This window comes from Schistocerca piceifrons, chromosome 2 (genome assembly GCF_021461385.2).
Source record: "Schistocerca piceifrons isolate TAMUIC-IGC-003096 chromosome 2, iqSchPice1.1, whole genome shotgun sequence".
Lineage (NCBI taxonomy): Eukaryota > Metazoa > Arthropoda > Insecta > Orthoptera > Acrididae > Schistocerca > Schistocerca piceifrons.
Genome location: NC_060139.1, coordinates 537,694,192 through 537,710,262, shown reverse-complemented (window position 1 = coordinate 537,710,262; position 16,071 = coordinate 537,694,192). Strand labels below are relative to the sequence as shown.

General features: G+C 47.6%; 1 protein-coding gene across 1 annotated transcript in view; it reads left to right on the top strand.

The window, feature by feature from the left end:
• Positions 1-10,300, top strand: part of LOC124777178 (40S ribosomal protein SA) — a 33,095-nt gene extending 22,795 nt beyond the window's left edge. Inside the window, exons 6-7 of the mRNA XM_047252489.1 lie at positions 397-621; positions 10,164-10,300. Of these exons, the coding sequence (XP_047108445.1) occupies positions 397-621; positions 10,164-10,247 (309 nt within the window). The 3' untranslated portion in view covers positions 10,248-10,300. The remainder of the gene's footprint in view (positions 1-396; positions 622-10,163) is intronic.
• The last annotated feature ends 5,771 nt before the right edge of the window (positions 10,301-16,071 follow it).

Here is a 16,071-nt window from a genome sequence, read left to right as displayed (position 1 = left end):
CTGTCCAGTGCATGCCTTAACATGTCCATGTGAAATATTGAGGTGAATTTGCAGTCACATAATTTCTGTGGTATATAATATCTTCACTGCAACATTGCAGTGTTTTCAGTAAAGTATGCACTGCAGGCTGATAACTACTAGATATTTAACGTCAGCACAACTTTGATAGATTCCTTTGTCAATATGCCCGTAGTATAGCGAGTTCTCATGTTTTTGCTAATAGCACATTGGTTTCCTTGGGGTACTAATAAGCAGTTAAAATAGATCTGTGCACTGACAAGTTGTTGCCATTATTATAAAAATGCTATCCCTTAAGCTTTGTTTGTTAGTGTAATTATCTGATTTGATGTTAGGTTTTCCAGTAAAAATAAGGCTCTGAGTTCATCTTAATTTCAGGCTGAGAAAGAGGAGGTAATTAAGGAAATGCTGGTCCCTGCGAAGCCAGAGATTCCAGACTTCACTGCTGCTGCCACTGCAGATAGTTGGGCTCAGGAACCTGTTGCTCCAGAAGCAGCAGCTGCTGCTGCCACTACCTGGAGTGAAGATGTTCCTGTGGCACCAGCTGTTCCAGGTGCTCCAGCACCAGCTGCATTTCCTGCCAGTGAAGATTGGGCATCACAGGTAAAATTCCTCATACCTGGCAATACAGTGATACTGCTGAACAAATCTTGTTGTATGTAGATACATTCATGACTTATTGATTGGTATTGAATAGGTGAATTCACACAGATACTGTGATTAAGAAATTTTGCTTGATGATTGCGGCCCTCGAAAGTGCTAACAATAATGAAGATTTTTCATAGTAGTTGATGGTACAAATAAGTTACTGATAAGTAACTACAAGGTGTGGGGCACTGAACACACAATTTTCTACGCCAAAAAAGAGATTAAGTTAATTTTATCCATAGTGACTGTTGAAACTATGAGTAAGAAAAATGTAAAGGAATGATCAGGCTCTTACCACCAGCTTGCAACCTGAAGAAAGAAGAGGTACAAGCCATTAAGAATCTCAACGCCGACAAGAGTATATTGGTACTGCCTGCTGATAAGGGGAATGTGACCGTCGTAATGAAGGCCGAAGATTATGAGCAAAAGATCCGAGACCTATTAGATCCGACGACGTACCGAAAACTAAGCGCAGATCCGACGCAGCGTATCACTCGGAATACGAATCGATTAATCAAGGCGTCTTCTCTGCCAGTGGACATTCAGACAAACCTGCGCAACACAGAAGCCCTACCACCTCGGCTGTATGGATTACCCAAGATCCTTAAGAACGATGTTCCACTGAGACCGATCGTTAGTGCTCCTGGCTCACCAACGTATAAACTGGCAAAACACTTGGCCTCTCTGCTCCAGCCACACGTGGGGAAGACCGACACATACATTAAGGACTCAGGACATTTCATTGAGAAGCTGAAGGAACTGAAACTTGCACCAAATGACATACTGGTCAGCTTTGATGTTGTTTTGTTATTTACGAAAGTGCCACTCAGTGACACTCTGGAGCACATCGGTTCCATGTTCCCGCAAGACATCAAAAAGCTCTTCCTTGCATGTCTCACCACGAGCTATTTCACGTGGAATGGTGATTTCTACGAACAGCTGGAAGGCGTTGCCATGGGTAGTCCTCTCAGTCCAGTGGTGGCCAACTTCTTCATGGAACAATTCGAAGCACAGGCACTGGACTCGGCGACTTGCAAACCTAAGGTGTGGTACAGGTACGTCGATGATACTTTCGTGGTGTGGAGCCATGGTGAAGAACAGCTCGGTGACTTCCTAAGGCACTTGAACAGCTTCCATGCCAACATAACATTTACCATGGAAGTAGAAAAAGACAAGAAACTGCCATTTGTAGATGTGCTGGTCACAAGGGACGGCGAAAACCTGGGACACAGCGTGTATCGAAAATCGACACACACGCACCGATACCTGCACAAACTGTCAAACCACCACCCGAGCCAGAAAAGAGGCATGATTAGTACACTCGTAACGAGAGCAGGACGAATATGTGAGCCGCAACACCTCAAACGAGAAATGCAATACCTGGAAACTGTTCTGAGGAGCAATGGGTACTCCACAAATTACATTAGAAGTGTAACAGAGCCAAACACTCGGCAAAGTAAGGAACCAGAAAAAGAAATGTCGGGTACGGCCTTTCTGCTGTACATTCCCAGAGTGACTGACAGAATCGGCCGTATATTGCGCAAACATGGCGTAAAGACGATTTTCAAACCGACAAGGAAGATCAAAGAGTGTCTTAGATCGGCGAAGGAGAAAAGAGACCCACTTGCAATGTTGGGAATATACCGTATACCATGCACATCCCCCCTGCGGGTCCGGGGTAAGAATAGGCCCGAGGTATTCCTGCCTGTCGTAAGAGGCGACTAAAAGGGGTTTCAACCGTTTCGGCCTTCCATGTGATGGTCCCCCTTGGGGTTTGACCTCCATTTTTCAAAATTATACAGAAGTACGAGCCTTTTGGGGAAGGACGCCTTACGTGGTGTACCACTGGTCCTCGGTGCACTAAGACCTTGGCACTCAGCATTGTACCGGTGTTGTAACCATACCCACTATTCCTCAAATTGGGCCTAAACGCCTGATGGGTTGTACAAGTTACGCCCATAGTGCGTCCCCATCTGCACCTCCATGGCACCAGGAATCCAGCACGGTAGCCAGCCCGTTGTGGTGGGGTCGTCATGTACCCTCTAGGTTGTAGCCCCCTGACAACACAGGGATCGTACTGCCGATACCTGAGATGCACCCTCCCCACGTCGGCCAAGGCGTAGATGCCCGTCACCTTGGGGCATCAGGACTCCCGGCAACGGTCATCCTGCCAGGTGGCCCTTGCTGAGGCTGGGTGGCGCCCGTGGGGAGAGCCCCTGGTCAGAGTGGGTGGTATTGGGGCGGACATTTTGCAGATGAAACGTCAACACGTATCAGGTCGCTCTGTGGCAGAGTCTTCCAAAAGGAAAGGTACTGTCTCTGGTTCTGGTTCTCATGCCCTTTCCCCCTTGGCCACTCCCTGGGAGGAGGGACAGGCCCGCCGGCTTGGGGCGAAGTACTTCCCCCGCTATTTGGTCTGTTCTCGAACCGATGGGGGGACGTTCGCCACCTCCAAGCCCATGTTCTTTGTTCAGCACATTGAGGACATCTTCGGGGAAATCGAGGCTCTCAGTAAGATGCGTTAGGGGTCCGTTCTTATAAAGACCACCTCTGCCACACAGTCGGCGGCGCTCCAGGCGTGCGACCGTCTAGGGGACATCCCAGTGTCCATTGTCCCGCATCTGGCACTAAATAGGACGCAGGGGGTTGTTTTTCATCGGGACCTCCTGCTGCAATCTGATGAGGAGCTCAGGCCAACCTGGAGCGCCGCGGCGTGCATTTCGTCCGGCGAGTCCAGCGCGGCCCCAAAGACCGTCGCATCGACACCGGGGCCTTTATCCTCGCCTTTGAGGGGGACGTTCTCCTGGAGAAGGTAAAGGTGATGTGCTACCGGTGCGACGTGCGACCTTACGTCCCGGCTCTTATGCGCTGTTTACGGTGTTTGCGCTTTGGGCACATGTCGTCACGGTGTGAGGCTGAGCCCCTTTGTGGCGATTGTGGACGTCCTCTTCGTGAGGAACATACATGCAACCCACCACCTCGGTGCGTTAATTGTCCTGGCATCCACTCGCCTAGATCCTCAGACTGCCCCGCATATCAGAAGGAGAAGAAGATACAAGAACTCAAAACTTTGGATCGTCTCTCTTATTCTGAGGCCAGGAAGAAGTATGACCGCCTCCATCCCGTGCCGTTGCCCACTTCGTTTGCCTCAGTTGTGTCCACTCCTTCCGCGGTATCCTCACCCCTATCCTGTCCCCCCTCCGCCTCCTCCCCCCATCCGGGGTCTCTGCCTCCGCCTCCCAATTCCCTCCCTTCCAAATCCTCCTCCCCCGTGGCCCCCGCCCCCTCTGCCCCAGGGGCCACCCTTCCTCCCCCCCCCTGCCTGAGAAGCGATCCTCTTCTCAGGCGTCCATCGGGGAAACGTTCCGGACCCCAGCTTCCGAGGTCCGGCGTTCCAAAACGAACCCCGCGCGTGAGGACCTTCTTCGGGTCCAGCCCACTATCCCTGTGCCTCCTCGGACTTCCAAGAAGGCCTTGAAGAAGAAGTCACTATCCCCCTCTCCACCCCGGCGCGTTTCGTCTGACGCTCCATCCGTGAGTCGCTGCTCCCGGCCGTCCTCAGTTTCGCCGGGACGCTCTGCTGCCAGGCACTCAGCTGGCCTCTCGTCGGCAAATGATGCTGCCCCTCCTACACAGCCAGGGACAGCGGCCGCAGCTGGCGACGACTCGATGGAACAGGATCCACCTCCCGCCGGTTGTAGCGTTGTTCCCTCGAAACCTGGCCCTCCGCGGCTGTCGAGGTGACCAGCTCTTCCCCCGTCTCGTTCCCTCCTTTTTGACTACCGATGGCGTTGTTACATTGGAACATAAGAGGTATTCGATCTAATCGGGAGGAATTACAACTGCTCCTCCGCCTGCACTGTCCGCTCGTCCTTGGTCTCCAGGAAACCAAGTTGCGCCCGACTGACCATATTGCCTTTACCCACTATACCTCGGAGCGGTATGACCTCACCCCTGTGGACGGTATCCCAGCTCATGGTGGGGTCATGTTGCTCGTTCGGGACGATGTCTATTACAATCCCATCCCACTGACCACCCCACTCCAAGCAATAGCTGTCGGTATTACTCTTTCTGCCTTTACTTTTTCAGTTTGTACCATCTGCACTCCATCGTCATCCGCAGTTAGTCGGGCTGACATGATGCACCTGATTGTTCAGCTTCCTCCGCCGTTTTTATTGTTTGGCGACTTCAATGCCCATCATCCCCTTTGGGGCTCTCCTGCATCCTGTCACAGAGACTCCCTCTTGGCGGATGTCTTCAACCATCTCAATCTTGTCTGCCTCAATACTGGCGCCCCGACTTTCCTCTCGGACTCTACTCATACCTACTCCCACTTGGACATCTCGATCTGTTCTACCATTCTTGCTTGTCGGTTCAAGTGGTATGTCCTTTCTGACACCTATTCGAGTGACCACTTCCCCTGTGTCGTTCGTCTCCTGCACCACACCCCATCCCCACGTCCTTCGAGCTGGAACATACCGAAAGCTGACTGGGGACTTTACTCCTCCCTGGCAACCTTTCCGGACCACGATTTTCTCAGTTGTGACAGTCAGGTCGAATACCTCACGGCTGTTATCATCAATGCTGCCGAACGTTCCATTCCTCATACTACCTCTTCTTCACGTCGCGTTTCCGTCCCCTGGTGGAACGAGGCTTGTAGAGACGCTATCCGTGCTCGACGACGTGCTTTACGGACCTTTCGCCACCATCCTACGTTGGCGAATTGTATTGGCTACAAACGACTCCGAGCGCAATGCCGTAGAGTCATCAAAGACAGCAAAAAAGCTTGTTGGGCCTCTTTCACCAGCTCCTTTAACAGTTTTGCTCCCTCTTCTGTCGTATGGGGTGGCCTGTGCCGGCTGTCGGGCATTAAGGCCCACTCCTCGGTACCTGGCCTGACCTCCGGTAATGAGGTCCTCGTTGATCCTTCGGCCGGTTTTTCGCGGAGGTTTCAAGCTCCGCCCATTACCACCCTGCCTTCCTTCCCAGGAAAGAGGCAGAAGAGGCTCGGCGACCTTCCTTCCACTCGCTGAATCTAGAAACTTATAATGCCCCCTTTACTATACGGGAACTCGAACGTGCATTTGCACTGTCCCGGTCCTCTGCTCCGGGGCCAGATGCCATTCACGTTCAGATGCTGGCACACCTTTCTCCGGCGGGCAAAAGCTTCCTTCTTCGTACCTACAATCGCGTCTGGACCGAAGGTCGGGTCCCCATGTGTTGGCGTGACGCCGTCGTTGTTCCTATACCTAAACCCGGGAAGGATAGACACCTTCCTTCTAGTTACCGCCCCATTTCTCTTACAAGCTGTGTCTGTAAGGTGATGGAGCGCATGGTTCATGCTCGATTAGTTTGGATTCTTGAATCTCGACGGCTACTTACCAATGTCCAATGCGGCTTTCGTCGCCACCGCTCCGCTGTTGATCACCTTGTGACGTTGTCGACATTCATCATGAACAACTTTTTGCGAAGGCGCCAAACGGTAGCCGTGTTCTTCGATTTGGAGAAGGCTTATGATACCTGCTGGAGAGGAGGTATCCTCTGCACTATGCACAGGTGGGGCCTACGCGGTCGCCTGCCCCTTTTTATTGATTCCTTTTTAACGGATCGAAAGTTTAGGGTACGTGTGGGTTCCGTATTGTCCGTCTTCCTCCAGGAGAACGGAGTGCCTCAGGGCTCCGTCTTGAGCGTAGCCCTTTTTGCCATCGCGATCAATCCAATTATGGAATGCATTCCACGTAATGTCTCAGGCTCTCTCTTTGTCGATGACTTCGCGATCTACTGCAGTGCCCAGAGAACATGCCTCCTGGAGTGCTGCCTTCAGCGTTGTCTAGATAGCCTATACTCATGGAGCGTGGCAAATGGCTTCCGGTTCTCTGAAGAGAAGACGGTTTGTATCAACTTTTGGCGATATAAAGTGTTCCCTCCGCCATCCTTACATCTTGGTCCCGTTGTTCTCCCATTCGTGGAAACAACTAAGTTTCTAGGGCTCACGTTGGACAGGAAACTATGTTGATCTCCGCATGTCTTTTATTTGGCGGCCCGTTGTACACGTTCCCTTAATGTCCTCAGAATTCTTAGTGGTTCATCTTGGGGAGCGGATCGCGCTGTCCTGCTTTGCTTGTATCGGTCCATAGTCCGATCGAAGCTGGATTATGGGAGCTTCGTCTACTCGTCTGCTCGGCCATCCCTCTTACGCCGTCTCAACTCCATCCACCATCGGGGGTTACGTCTTGCGACCGGAGCCTTCTACACTAGTCCTGTCGAGAGTCTTTATGCTGAAGCTGCCAAATTACCATTGACCTACCGGCGCGACATACTGCTGTGTCGGTATGCCTGCTGGCTATTGTCAATGCCCAACCACCCCTCTTATCAGTCCTTCTTCGCCGATTCTCTCGACCGTCAGTACGGGTTGTATGTGTCTGCCCTGCTGCCCCCCCCCCCCACCGGAGTCCGCTTCCGTCGCCTGCTTCGACAATTGGATTTTGCCCTCCCTACCACCTTCAGGGAGGGTGAGAGCCCGACACCACCTTGGCTCCAGGCTCCGGTTCATATTTATCTTGACCTCACACCTTTATTTACACCGATGGCTCCAAAACTGACGATGGTGTCGGCTGTGCCTTTGTCGTCGGGGCCGCCACCTTTAAATACCGGCTCCTCGACCAATGTTCCAGCTTTACGGCCGAGCTTTTTGCTCTCCATCAGGCTGTTCAGTATGCCCGCCGCCACTGCTATTCATCGTATGTACTCTGCTGTGACTCACTCAGTGCTCTTCAGAGCCTTGGAGCTCCCTATCTGGTCCATCCCTTGGTTCAACGGATACAGCAGTCCCTCCATTCTTTCACTGATAATGGTTCTCCTGTCAGCTTTCTGTGGGTTCCTGGACATGTAGGAGTGCCTGGGAATGAGGCTGCGGATGCTGGAGCCAAGGCTGCAGTCCTCCTGCCTCGGACAGCCTCCCATTGTGTCCCGTCATCTGACGTTCGTGGGGATGTTTGTAAGAGGCTTGTGTCGTTGTGGCGGGATGCTTGGTCATCACTCCAAGGAAACAAGCTCAGGGCAGTAAAACCGCTCCCAACTGCTTAGACAACCTCCTCCTGACCATCTCGGCGAGAGGAGGTCCTTCTGACCAGGTTGCGGATTGGGTATTGCCGGTTTAGCCACCGCTACCTGCTCTCCGGTGACCCAGCCCCGCAGTGCCCTTGTGGTCAGGCATTAACAGTGCGCCATGTTTTATTGTCGTGTCCCCGCTTTAGTCAATCTCGTGTTGTCCTGTCCCTGCCATCTACTTTACCGGATATTTTAGCTGATGACGCTCGAGCAGCTGCTCGTGTTCTGCGTTTTATAACTTTGACTGGCTTGTCCGAAGACATCTAACAATTTTAGTTATTTTATCTGCATCTTTGTCAAGCCTTTCTGGTGTCCCCCCTCCCCTTGAGTTTTACTAGATTCCATGTGCTCTAATAACTGTGACTGGGCGCTAATGACCTCAGTAGTTGAGCACGCTTAAACCCCACAAAAAAAAAAAAAAAAAAAAAAAAAAAAAAAAAAAAAAAAAAAAAAAAAACACCTTGCACATGCGGAAAAGTTTGTCGGAATGACTGGACGATCCATTAACACCAGGATCAAAGAGCATAAGTGACATTGCAGGTTGGGGCAGGTGGAGAAATCGGCCGTGGCAGAGCACGCACTGAATGAGACCGACCACGTAATAAAATTCGCCGACGCGGAAGTTCTGGCTGTAGAGAAGCACTATCACACACGCTTGTTTAGAGAAGCTGTAGAAATACAAAAACATGTGAACAGTTTGAAGAAGAAAGAGGAAAGCCTTAAGGTAAACGGATCCTGGCTTCCCGTACTGCAGCAAACGACCGTCGCAGGTAGCAAGAGGAGAACCGCACCGGAAATGACCACGGAGAAGCCCTCGGACGTTGGCGCGCCAGGTACATATAGTCTGCGGCTGCGAGCTCGGCTCCAGTTCACCCCTGGCAATGGAGGGTGAAGCTTTGACAATGCCAGCCACTCGTGCTGGCGAAACGTCAGAAAAATCATTAGATGAACGTCGGCCGAAGAACCAGAGACAGAAGGCAATAGGCAGTTTGTCTTTTCCTTGATATCAATAAAATTATTGAGAGATTAGTAACTGAAAACAGGTTTTCATCAGGAACTGGATGTTGAAAAATTGAATATCCACAGGTGCAGATTCAGGATACTGAACATTCATTTGCACTAGTGAAACCATGCTTGATATCTTTTTGCATTAAAGTCTTTTAACTTGTTCTTTCAGCAATTTGTAAAGAATTAGATGAATGTACATAAGTGAAAGATGGATATTCCAGGTAGTTTTTTGGAGATAATCAAAATATCTGTAGACAAGAACAGTATGGGTGAGACTCTATTAATGACTGATTTCTGCTATGAAGCAAGTTCAACACCACATTCCAGAGAACCAGCCCTTTATGATTGCAGACCTTAACCTTAATTTCCTGCAATTGTGAACAATTCTGGAAATTGAAACAGATTTGAAATACTGATTAATGAATGAGTGTTTTGCACACACAGTTCAGCAGCCAACATATTTTATTGAGGAATTAAGTTAAATTGTTTTTAATCAAGCCTCCTATATACTGTTTATTGTAGCCCAAATTATTTCAGTGTTTAATGATGGAAATTCCTGGATGGAAGAATATTAAAATGAAAGGCAACAACTCACGTATAGCTGACTGAGATGGGTGACTATTAGAGAAAGAGCTAGAGCTCGAAAGCTGGTGTAAATATTGTTTTCTGTTGCTTGTGCCTTACCTTTGTTTTATGTATTTCCACATTTTATATGCACCTGACAATTTTTGTCTGATGTGTGTTTTCATAGTTCCAAAAAATGCAGACACCTGTAATGCCCAAGCTGCAGTTAGGGATGAGATTTGTGAGAAAACTTTGTACTGTGCTGCCTAAGCATCTATATGAACAGGCTAATTTCTAAACACACCAGGAGCTCCGACTTATGAAAGTGTTTGTGACATTTAATTTAGCAATGCAAATAAGGCTTTGATGCTTAAGAAATTCTTGACGTGTTTGTGCTCCCTCCTTAGGAATAGTCCCAGGCAACAGTTGAAGTACTTGAGTTGATCTCGCACCCTGCCAAATGCACCTGAACACCTTGAGAAGTAGCTGATTGCTGTGTGTTTTCCAGCAAAAGTTTTCATTCCATTTTTGGCCATAGGAAAATTATATTCTGAATAATCATAAGCAACAGGACCTGTAAATATTTCTACTTGCAAATCATGTGACTTCATTTGTTAAATGGGCACTGTGAAATGTCCAGTGAAAAGATTGTTGCCTAGATTTATCTGTTTTATTCTTGGTACAGGTTTAATTTGCATTTCAGTTGACTTACGTGATGGTCTTGAAATTTGGGAGTAGGTTTTCTATTTTTCAATGGCCGAAGGAAATAAGATTTTATATTTTCCAGAATCACTGTGAGGTGCATATCTTTCCAGGTTCCTGAAGACTGGGCACCGCAGGCAGCGGCAGCCCCTACTGCTGGAGCTGCTGAGTGGGGAGGCTCTACTAATTGGGCATAATTTCTGTATGGAATGTGTACACAATTGTAATAAAGGTGGAAAACTTTGATAAAGCTTTGAGTTTCGTATCTTATTTCAGACCTCTCACTGAAAGCTGAAGGGTGGAATTGCACCCCTGTCCATTTCTCTTCCCTTTTATTTATTCACTTCACCTAGTCACCCACCACTTCCTCACTCATTCCTGCAACAGTTGTGTGTGTGTGTGTGTGTGTGTGTGTGTGTGTGTGTGTGTGTGTGTGTGTCCACCTTTAAGATGAGAATGTTTTAGACAGTTGTGTCCTGGATTGAAACAAATTATATTCAGAGGTTAGACTATTTTCCCCTCTCCCTTAATGGTAACAGATATACCCATGAAGTTAACCCTTTTGTTGCTACAGCTATGGTCCATGTTGAGCCCGGCTTTGTTGTGGCTGTACTGATAGAAAAGTGCTGCTACCTCTGATGAGATACGGTGTTCCAGCCACTATGAAATGCTTATCATCGATTTTAGTAAACTACTTACCAAAAAAATTTGATTTATGCTCGTATTACAGTCTGATATCTTTGCATGACAAAGGAATAAGTTTCTTTTTCACTATTCGTCCTAGTTATTGTGCTCCGTCAAATTAAGCAAACAAAATGCTGAGGTAAAAACACATTGCATAAACTTCATTTTAGCTCATACATAGCAGTATATGAAACTTAGGTAGAATATTGAAATTTTATTTAAAATGGAGTGCAGAATGGTATCTAATTTTGTTTTCACATACTGATTTTTATATCTAATGGATGGTCGCATGTGAGATTTCCAGTTCAGTCAGTGTGCATTGGGCATTATGTGACCATGACAGTCGTCATATAAGTTCAAGATACCGAAGTGAGGTTTTTGCAAATGATAGCACACAAAGAGGCACACAGTTTGCGTGACAAACATCCAAGATTTTTATTTGCAAAAATTTGGAAGTAACTTGTCTTCAGCAATTGTCAGTGGCTTAGGACACACACACATTTCAGTAGCACTCGAGCAGCGCGCATGTACATGTCCGTAGCACCTGGGCAAAACCACTGAGTTTTGTATCCCTCGCTTTGAGTTCACTTGTGTGAAACGAGCATCCAAATTTTTTCAGTTCTGTTTTTTAGCGCGCGCGCGCGCGCGCGCGCACACACACACACACACACACACACACACACACACACACACAGACATTTGTCTGCAGACAAGGCTTTTTGCCTTTACAAATGTCTGCTTGTGTCTGTGTATGTGCGGATGGATATGTGTGTGTGTGTGTGTGCGCGAATGTATACCTGTCCTTTTTTCCTCCTGAGGTAAGTCTTTCTGCTCCCGGGATTGGAATGACTCTTTAGCCTCTCCCTTAAAACCCACACCCTTTCATCTTTCCCTCTCCTTCCCTCTTTCCTGACAAAGCAACCATTAGTTGCGAAAGCTTGAATTTTGTGTGTATGTATGTGTTTGTTTGTGTATCTATCGACCTGCCAGAGCTTTCGTATCACTGTGAGTGGCTGCACATGATGAGAGAGGCAGTCAGATGGTGGGGGTGAGGAGGAGGCTGGGGCAGGTAGGAAGAGGGATAGCAGGGTAGGTGAGGATGATGGTAAAGTGCTATTTATTTGGAAGCACAAAAAGGGATGAGGTGGAGAGAAGGTAGGGCAGCTAGGTGCAGTCATATTAGACGGAGGATAAGGGGTTAGCACAAAAGGAGAGTGTTAAAATGATTGGGTGCGTTAGTGGAATAGAGGACACTGTAGTGGTGGAATGGGAACAGGGAAGGGACTAGAGAGTAAGGGCAAAGACTAACAAAGGTTGAGGCCAGGAGGGTTACGGGAATGTAGGATATATGGCAGGGAAATTCCCACCTGCGCAATTCAGAAAAGCTGGTGTTTGTGGGGAGGATTCAGATGGCACAGGCTGTGAAGCAGTCATTGAAATGAACACTGCATTGGACAGTGTGCTCTGCACTGGGGTGGCCTAGCCGTTTCTTGCCAACAGCTTGTTGGTGGCCGTTCACGTGTACAGACAACTTGTTAGTTGTCATTCCCTCATAGAATGTGACACAATGATTACAGCTTAGCTTGTAGATCACATGGCTGGTTTCCCATCAAAGGCAGGGCTACCTGTGAAACCAGTTGTGATCTACAAGCTAAGCTGCAAACACTGTGCTACGTTCTATGTGGGTATGTCAACTAACAGGCTGTCTGTTTGCATGAATGGCTACCAACAAACTGGCACCGAGCGAGGTGGCACAGTGGTTAGCACACTGGACTCGCATTCGGAAGGACGACTGTTCAATCCCGCGTCCGGCCATCCTGATTTAGGTTTTCGGTGATTTCCGTATATCACTTCAGGCAAATGCCGGGATGGTTCCTTTGAAAGGGCACGGCAGATTTCCTTCCCCATCCTTCTCTAACCCGAGCTTGTGTTCCGCCTCTAATGACCTCGTTGTCGATGGGACGTTAAACACTAATCTCCTCCTCCTGCAACAAACTGGCCAAGAAATGGCTGGACCGCTCCATCACTGAGCGTGCTTCCCAACATAGTGTTTTTCATTTCAATGACTGCTTCACAGCCTGTCATCTGGATTCTTCCCACCAACACCAGCTTTTCTGAACTTTGCATCTGGGAACTCTCCCTGAAATATATCATACATTCCCGTAACCCTCCTGGCCTCAACCTTCATTAGTTTTCGTCCTCACCAACACACCCAGTCATTTTACTTCTCTCCTTTTCTGCAGTACTTTACCATTGCCGCCCCTATCCTGCTATCACTCCCCCTTCCCATTACAGCCTCCTCCTCACCCGCACCACCTTGTTGCTTCTCCTATCTGACTTGCAATGTGGCCCCAGGAGCCGGGCACAGTGGTCGTATGTTTGTGAGTTGCATTTGAGTTTGTGTGTGTGAATACAGAAAAACCTTACTGTATGCCTATTTTTTACTAAATTGTGCTACCCAATCACATTATCAGCATATTCGTGCTAAAGTTGTTTTGTATTATATTTTAAGGTATCTTTGAAGTTTTAGACCAAAAGTTAATTGTTCTTGACAGAAACATGAAAATGGTTCTTGAAAGCCTCAGCATTACAATGCCTTATCAACTTATTAATTACAGGCAGCATGTTCTTTAAAATAGTCTGGAATCATGTTGACTCTTCTGTAAGATAATACATTTCATCTAAAGAAATGACCTTTCAGTATCTACAGAGGTGATTGGAGCAAATCTAAAGCTTTGAAATATTGTAATATCCATTTCTTCAGTAGTAGACTTATTACTGTGTACAGTTCTGGAAGTGTGTTGAGACCAGGATTTATTGAAAACATTTTACACCTTTTCTCAACAAATGAAGTCCATTTCCATGCACACTCTCCAGTCTTTGTACTACAGCATCCACAGTTTTCACCAACTTTGCCAAAGGCTGCCCTGTTTCTTAAAGCTGGCAGATCACTCACGGCAGGAAATGGAACTAGACCACAATGAAAGTTGAGTATTTCTTTCTTCCTAAAATTTGGCAAGTTTCTTTGCTGTTGCAACTGAAGGTGCTTCATCCTCCAGAGTGATGACCATCTTAGGTATTATATTCTGGAAATCTGAATTTTTGTAAACTGCTGCTGAAATCCATGTGCCCCCTCCCCGTCATATTTGTTGGGGCAGTGATTTATACGGTGCAATGTCTGAATCCTTGACAGGTTTTCATAAAGATCTTAATGCTGGAAATCAGTAAAGTTATTGAGTCTTTTTTAAGTATGGGGCAATTGTGAACTTTTCCTGCCACTGTTCCAAGCAGAAATGTTTTTATTGAATTATCTGCTGAAAGATGTAATGGTCCCAACAATGACATTGGCATTGAAACAGGCTGTAGGATCAGTTGACTCAGTGATTGAAATGGTCTTTTTTATTTTTTACTTCATCTTTAATACTTTGTTGTAACATTTTTGCAAACTTGATTTGCTGGGCACAGATAAATCTATTGTTTCTCCAAAACCTATCTTGATGTAGGATTCTGTTTCCACGAAGGGATTTCATTATCAGTAAAAGCTTAATGTAAGTAGAATGAAAGTTGTAGTTCTTGACTTGATGTGGGCGTTACCAGTGAAAGCTGTAGAGGACAAGGGGTTATTTTTAGGAAATATGGTGCGAAATTGTGATTTAGTGTCTTTCAGCGCGCAATGCGCCAGCCTCACGGCAAACAGCGGACAAAGGCTGGCCTGCGCGTGACACAGTTTTGCAACAAGCGTTAGTATGTGTGTATGTGCGTGGCAGCCATCAACACTTGGAACGCAGCATTAGCAGAATTACGCAGGCACGGTTGCGTTAGCCAACTCATCGAGAACATTGTACTAAAACAGCACCGCGTAACCATCGGATTCAGCAGCGGTCTGCACTATTTAAGGGCATCGAAGGTGGGCGTCGGCATCGGTTCAACCAATTGGGTGTTCAGTTGCTGTTACGTCGTCGAGGACCGGCCGGCGGAGGGCGTTGCCCACTGCTGCACCGGCAACTCCCGGCGTCGTGAAGAGCTGCAGCGTCTGTAGTAGGCTAGTTAGGCCGGCCTCGTGCTGCTAACCTACCGCCTGCGCAGCCGCTGACCGAGCACGACGTCGCGTTCCCTGGGCTGCATGCATCAGCACGTCTCTGCAGGACACGAGCGGTGGGGCTGAGCTACCGGAAAATGTATTGGAAGAACCAACAATAAAGAAGAAGATTGCTAAAAACAGCCACCTTCTTCTACCCAGCCACACCGTACAACCCCAACCGTGTCACATGCTCCGGTCATCCTATTACAAGTGGTGTCAGTCAAGCAACCTTCGCATCACGCACTCCTGTTACAATTGGTGACAGTCTGGTCTTCTCCCTGGATTTGGAGGAAATTGCGGCTGGTAATCGATGAGGATATGTGGCACCTGAGAAGGGCAACAATGGATCAGCAACTCCAGCAACATGACAAGTGCCAATTTTTCGTTTGGTGGTTTGTCTGAACATGTAGCATAGTCCGTCTTCCCTTCCTGTTCTTCTTTCTGGGCTTACTGTAGTCTTGATTCGATAGCTAGTAGTGATGGAGCAGTCTGTGTCAGCCGAGGTGGCTATTCAGCAGCTACTTGAGCGAGCGTTGGAATTAGAGATAGAGCTTGCTCGGTCTAAAGAAATGCAGGGAACGGTTTCCTGTTAATGCAGTAATTCTTGACACTAACGCTGCGTCACCCCTTTCTTGGGAAGAACAGGGGAGGATGTTATGATTTTTTTTTTAAAACCTTAGCACGGCCACTAAATTGGGTTGCAGAAACACTTTTGCATGTGGCTAAGTTGAAAGTAACTGGGGATGCCAGAGCGTACGTAACCTGCCATGAAGAATAAGGGATGCTCGGACATTTGAAGTATTCAAAAAAGGGTTGCTGGAAAGGTATCAGAGGTAAAATACGTCTAAATATTATCGGGAACAATTGAATAGAATGTATCAAAGGAATGGGGAATCAATAGAAGCTTTTGTAGATCGAATTCGAAAAATTAATGGCAATACCTATGAGCTAACGGATTCCGATAGGGTTAATGAAGCCATTCTGCAGGAAGCTGAGCAGAGGGCACTAGACCCATTTTTGGGGAATACCCGAAACCTTCCACAAGATTAGGATAGAATTCCCTAAGACTCTCAATGAGGCAGTCGGAATTGCTGTGGCGTTAGAGGAAGTTGAAGCAGTAACAAAGACGTAGGACAGGAAAGCAGTGTTTAATGCAGAAATAAAAAGTTTCAGATGTTGTTGGATGGGACACATTAGACGCGATTGCAAGGAAGTGCAGTGCAGGAAATGCAGACGTTGGGGTCATCGGGAGCGTA